The 6,361-nt window shown below is 35.5% G+C and overlaps 1 protein-coding gene across 1 annotated transcript; it reads right to left on the reverse strand.

Moving 5' to 3' along the window:
* Positions 1–1,805: 1,805 nt before the first annotated feature.
* Positions 1,806–5,879, reverse strand: LOC142530355 (zinc finger protein VAR3, chloroplastic-like). Its single transcript, XM_075636161.1, has 5 exons — positions 5,360–5,879; positions 4,704–4,821; positions 3,885–4,162; positions 3,244–3,342; positions 1,806–3,145 (listed from the first exon to the last, which is right to left on the reverse strand). Exons 1-5 carry the CDS (start codon positions 5,788–5,790, stop codon positions 1,873–1,875), a joined length of 2,199 nt encoding a protein of 732 aa, XP_075492276.1. The 5' UTR covers positions 5,791–5,879; the 3' UTR covers positions 1,806–1,872.
* Between the last annotated feature and the right edge of the window lie 482 nt (positions 5,880–6,361).

The following is a 6,361-nucleotide window of genomic DNA, read 5'->3' on the forward strand; positions in this document are numbered from 1 at the left end:
GCCCAAAGGCCGTTAACTACCTCACGTCTCTGGATTGACACCCTCGAATCATTTTGTTCTGATTCATACTCGTCTTCTTCTCACCAGAAGGATCACATGTTCTTTTCATTTCAAGAAATCGTCCTTTTAAGAACCCAATATTTCATTTTCTTTTTCCCCTGAAAAAAGTTCTCGAAAGACCAACAATTCTTAGTTGTATGCTTGAATGCATAATGATACTTAGAATAGTTTACGTCTTCAAATCCTCATCGGTTTCTTGTGTGACCCCGAGCTTTTTCACCATCATTTACTCATTTGATTTACGTGTCTGTCACTTGATTTTTGTTCTTCTTTAATGGATGAATTTCTTCGTTCAATAACTTCTTCACTTATGTTAGGTGGTGTGTACTTTTCATCATGACCAAAGAGTATTGAGATTGGGGGTGAATGTCACCTGTCTTATAACTCTCTGAACCACGTTCCACCTCTTTAAGATGGTTACTCCCCCGGCTTGCCTTCAAATATTTAATCGTTTTGCTCTGCTTTTTACATAATTCATGATGTTATCAGCCAAAAGCTTTGAGGCTTCTTCTACATCTACTGCATTATTTTCTGGTGTGCTCTATTGAGGCTCTTGAATTTTTTTAAACACAGTATGACCATGTTGTTGGCTTTCAATTTGTTCAACATATGTCGAACATAAATGTATGGTGCAACTTCATTAAATATGAGGTTCCTCTGGGTTGGATTGAGTATCTACAACTCTTGTCAACATTACTTCTGATCTTTGGCGGCATATCTCACGTCCCACCGGGCATCCCAGTTTTGTTTACACAAATTTTCGATGTTGCGGGAATGCCAAATGCTAAAGGCACCAATTTGTATGAAAATAATAGAAAAATCTAACTTCAAAACACAAGACAATCATGAATCTTAATTTAATTGTTAGTTCTAATTTCCTAAAAAATAATATGTCAAAAAGAAAGAAAAATAATGGAAATAATACTAGAATAAACTCCGTTTGGTTCATGGTACGAGATATATAGTATGAAGATAAGTAATATTTTGTAATAATAAAATAAATAGAAAATGATAGTTAATATAATGTTTGATTTTATTGATTTGATTGATTAAATTTGAGATAATATGATATTACCATTTTGTCATTGTTGAAAATATTAATAATATTATTTATTAAGGGTAATATCGTAATTTTATATTATTGATTTGATTAATACGAGATAAATTATTATGAATTTAATTGATGTGAAATAAATAATTAATAATTTGATTGATCGAGATAAATAATACTTGTACAAAACAAGTGATATGATAAGACTATTTATATTAGTAATTACAAGTACTTGAACCAAACAGTACCTTTATGTATTTACAAATTATTATGAATTCACATGACATAAAAATTATAATAACTTGTTGAAATCTGGAACGAAGATAACATAAAATACTTGAAAATCTAATAAAAAAACTAGAATGCTTGAACATGAAATTGAAATTTTGTAGAGATATCTTGCAAATTGTTTAGTGATTTTTTGTTCGTTCAGTTTTCTGTCGATTGTTGTCTTTTGTTAAACTTCTGGGGAGCTCTTCCATGTCTGTCATTATCCATATGAGACAGATTTCTTATTTGGGTCATCCATGACAAAATATTACTTTTTATGCTAAGAGTATTACTTTGTATTGTGAATATGGGTAGAGTTGACCCGTCTTACAGATTAAGATCCGTGAGATGGTCTCACAACATGCGACTATATCTATTTCAAAGCAGTATAATTTTCATTAATTTTTTATCTTGAAAAGTGAGATACAACAATTTTACTCTGTGAAAACAAATTATAGAGATCAAAGTTTCTTAAACAAGTTCGATAGTTTTTAACTACTGCCATCAGTTTCATTTCTCACAGGATCGGTAATCACAATAGGTAGACTTCTCCTATACTGCTGGGATGTCAACCTCCTCTCGAGAGGCGTTTTCCTCTTGCTCACAACAAACCTGTTCACTCCTTTCCGCATCGGCATTATCGAGGGGAAATCTTCATCTGGGATTTGGCTAAGTTCAGAAATATCCTTTATTTGCGCAGCACGTTTGAACCACCTTTCAGCTTTCGCCTCTTCCGACATGTCTAGAGGATCTGATTCCTTCACAGCCGACCCCTCCAAGCTCTTTCCCATCCAGCTACTTCGAACATTCTCATATTCAGACATTTTCGGTTTTCCCGAATTATTACTGATAGAGTGGGACGTAATGGAGCTTTGAGCGGGGCTCGAATCTGAAGGTGTTACAATATTATCTGACAATTGTGAAGATTCTGTGCTCGTTGGTGAGTTAACCCTTTTTGGGTCAGTACTTGTATCAACCATAAACTTATCACCATAAACAGAGTTCTCTGCACTCACTGTTCTGTCGTCCTTTGTTGGCACCACAATATGTCTAGAGCTGTCAAAATTTTCTGTTTCAATCGGTACTTTATGGGAAGAGTTGTCACTGGTAGTTTTCCCTGATGTATCTAAGCCACCAGGTTGCTCTGTATCCTTTCTAGCAAAGTAGTCAGGAGGGAATGGAACAAAAGGAACAAAGTTCGAATCCTTCGCTTGATCCAAAGCTACTTGTCTTTTGTACTTGGGTGAAGTTAGAGAACGATCCTTTTTCTTGGTGACAACAAATCGGTTTTCTCCTTTGCGGATTGGCATCATTGCAGGAAAGTCCTCATCGGAAATTGTACTAGGCAAGTCCTTGTTATCATACAAATCTACCTCTTTCTTGAACCAGTTTTTTGACTTTTCAGATTGCTCATACACTTTACTTTCGCCACCTGAATCTTTCGGAAACTGAAAATTCCCAGAGAAACTCTGAGCCTCACTGCTGACCGTACCTTGACTCCTGGGCTCGGTTGAAATAGTTTCTTGGGTTCTCATTGGCAGGATTTTCAAATCCTCAACATCTGAATCTCTAGGGGAAATTTCCGAAAATCGATCCTGCTGCCCTTCATTCTCCAGTCTACTATCAATGTTGGCTTTGAACTGATAATCATCGTTATAACCCAAGCCTGATCCAGAATTTTTGGCGTTAAATAATGGGGCACCAGGTCTCCTGCAGTCGCATCTCAAGCAAACCAAATTCCTTCCATAATTAAAGAAATTGCATCTGCGACAAAGAATCTTGATTGTCATTTTACTAGTAATAAGTTTTAGGTTCTTCGTAGCTAATCGCTTCAAAATACTGTGATATAAAACAACTCTTACTGAGGGCATTCCCACTCCCCTCCAGTTAGCTGTCTCTTTGGTCTGGGTTCTTCACATTCAAGACATTCCATGTTTCTTGCGAAGTTCATAAAATTGCATCTGTCAAAACAAACAAGTTGAAAAGAGGTAACATATTGTCAATGCAGCATTATCTGTTTGGTATGCTTAAAGACCCAACAAAAAGTAAAGCATATGCCAAAACAAAACAATAACTTCAGGTAAAATGGGATGCAAACGAATTGAGGTGTTCTTTGAGTTTTTCAAGTTAAGCTTAAATATCGCGTGATTCTATATATCACTGAATTTGAACAAAGATCGAATATTTTCAAATGTATAGAAATGAATTCATAATCAAATTATTTCATTTGATAGCTTATGAGTTGCACATGAAACCGTTACGAGCTTTAATATATACATCTAATATTCAAAATTAAACGAATTCAAACCGAAATTTGAACCATCACCTGATACAAACTTGATAATTTAGTTCATACAAGCGAACCACATTCTATAAAACTTTAATTTCATTCTAAATTATTCATTTTGTTAGCTTTGAGTAGGGTAAAGTTTTCTAGCCCAACTTCGAATATGATTACTATTTGGCTCAATTCAGTTCAATTGCGCCCCTAATATATACTTACTTTGAGCACACCCAGTCACCTTTCTTCATTTCAGTATTTCGTCCCAGAGGTCTTGTTGTTTGTCCATATCTCCCTGAGAACTGCTGCTCTTGAGCAGGAGCATAACCTATTGGAGCCCCGCTTACAGTACCCAGCTCATGCAACAAATTCCTGATGGATGAATCAACAAGTTCCCTACTAAACAAACCATTTTTGCCAGAAGAAACAGTTGGATTGCTCACATAACTGATTATATACTTCATTAGATCAATTGTGGTTGCTTTATCATATTCTGACGCCTGAAATCAGCAGTTTATTCATAAAAGTAAAAAAGGTTGCAAAAGACAAAATGATTAGCATGGTGGTCAAATTCAAAATTCCAATGAATTGAAGAGTACATATGCATACAAAGCACATCAAGAGAAATGATCAAATAATACTTAATGGTGGATTCAATTGCTCAGGCAAAGAACATGCTGAGTGCAATGACTTTCTGGTGCAAATACAATTAATACCTAATACACTCAGAACTAGATGATAAATTGTAAGTGTATCAGTGTATTAATGACTTCCACTTCTCAGCATAATAATTGTGCACCGAAAAATGGAATCGATAATAAAGAAATTCATTATGAGAACAAAATCGCTGCTTCAATTAAAGCAACAATTATTATCTTATATAAGACCTCAATGACACACTCACACCTTATCCAGCAAAATTAATTTTTATGAAGATTGCATACAAAACTAGCACCAACGAGAATTGTACTTAGCAATTAACAGGAAAATCCACATACATGTTTGAATTTAACATAGGAAAAGATAGTACCATGCACTTACATTGCCTTGATCAGACCCTAGAAATGCTCTCATCCTCCTTGCACAGTCAAGTGCACTTTTAAATAAAAAGGGAGTTCCATTTGAAACAACTGCTTCAATGTTCCTCCTTGAAAGCAATCTGATTTGAGTGTTAAACCTATATTAACTCATGAAGCAAATATGATTCTGAAGGAGCTACTCAGCTACTCTCATTCTACAGACCATGGTTAATCACTCTGCACATAGTAGATGTCGTGAAATGTTGATCAAAGCTATGAATTCCGAAATAATTTTGTTGTCATAGTATTTACACTGACCAAAAGTCCATAATCAATCAAATGTGGAACACATCCACCATCCCTCTCAACTATTTTTGTCCGAGTACATCACTAAGACAATCTTGTATCTCAACAGTCTACCGTGAACACTTAGTTTTTCTTACTAATGTTATTAATTAAGAATGGTTAGAAGTGGTAGTCAGGTAGTGGGTTAAAAAATTAAATGTGAAACAACCAAGTTCCCACAATACTTTATCGAAACAAAACCTTAGGAAAAAAAAAGGCAGGTCTCAAAAACATAAATTTTTAAACCAATTTCTTGAAAACACAACCAAATGAACCATTTAACATTTCTCCGGTTCTTCGCGATACTAAACAGAACAGGAAAAGAGAACAAACCCAAGAAGGTTCGGTCTGTCCCGAGCAAAAGCCAAGCAATTAGAAGCAGCAAGTAAGAAATCATCAGGTAATTCCTCGTACACAACAAATGCATCCTCAGGAGGTATTTTCAAGTCCACAGGGCTAGGAGCCGACCAAGCCTGTCTATCTAACAAAAAATTGAGAAAATGAGTCCATTCAGGCCAGGGGTGGTGATGCTGTTGCTGGGAGGTGGCCGATAAGCTGAGATTGTGAGCGTTATTGTTGGGTTGAGAGTGGAATGAGCTGACTAAGTGAGAAGTGCGGGACTTGGTCTTGTAAGGGGAAGAGAGAGTGAAAAGGAGGGGAGAGGTAGTGAGAGTAAGGAGGCGGTGGTGGAGGAGGAGAATGGATGGTCGGAGAAGTGGGAATGGGGCGACAATGAGGGTGATGAATCTGGTGGCGCCGCCCATTCCGGTTCTGAGTGGCTTCAATCTGTCGACAGTGAGCCAAAATTAATCAAGGTTTTTTGGATGCCGAGTGTAGCATCACCTCACGCACAAGACAATATAATATTAATATTAGATATAAATAATATTTTTTATTTTCCAAATCATGAGTGAGAAAATTTAAATAAATTGTACTTAATCTCTATTTTTATTTAGATTTTATTTTTTTATTCATCAAAAATTAGTTTAAATTTTCTATTCTATTTAAAAAAATTCAAAATCATTCTTGGGCCTTTTTTTGGTACGTGATGTTATATTTATCGATCCAAAGATATAGTGCTAGCCTATATTCCATGACTAAGAGGTATATAATATATATACATAAAACATCGTGCTTCTTATGGAATTTTTCTCAAAATCATGTTTCTACGTATATATAAACATGATATATAATATCCGGAAGCTTAATCGAGAATTACCTTCGGCCATTAAAAACTTTGAAATTCTCTGCTTTTCTTCTCGGTTGAAGCATTCTAAGCACTTCACGCTCTCTGTAGATGGTGTATATTTCTTATGAAGTGTGTATGCTTAGAGA

This window comes from Primulina tabacum, chromosome 2 (assembly GCF_025594145.1).
Source record: "Primulina tabacum isolate GXHZ01 chromosome 2, ASM2559414v2, whole genome shotgun sequence".
Lineage (NCBI taxonomy): Eukaryota > Viridiplantae > Streptophyta > Magnoliopsida > Lamiales > Gesneriaceae > Primulina > Primulina tabacum.

Bases quoted from the DNA above. Each gene is read 5' to 3' on its own strand.
- LOC142530355 (XM_075636161.1), bottom strand. From the start codon at position 5,790: ATGGGCGGCGCCACCAGATTCATCACCCTCATTGTCGCCCCATTCCCA. The intron at 4,822-5,359 runs GTTTGTTCTCTT...CACTCAAATCAG, and splicing joins GACAGACCGAACCTTCTTGG to ATTGCTTTCAAGGAGGAACA. The intron at 4,163-4,703 runs GTAAGTGCATGG...TGCTGATTTCAG, and splicing joins TAGGGTCTGATCAAGGCAAT to GCGTCAGAATATGATAAAGC.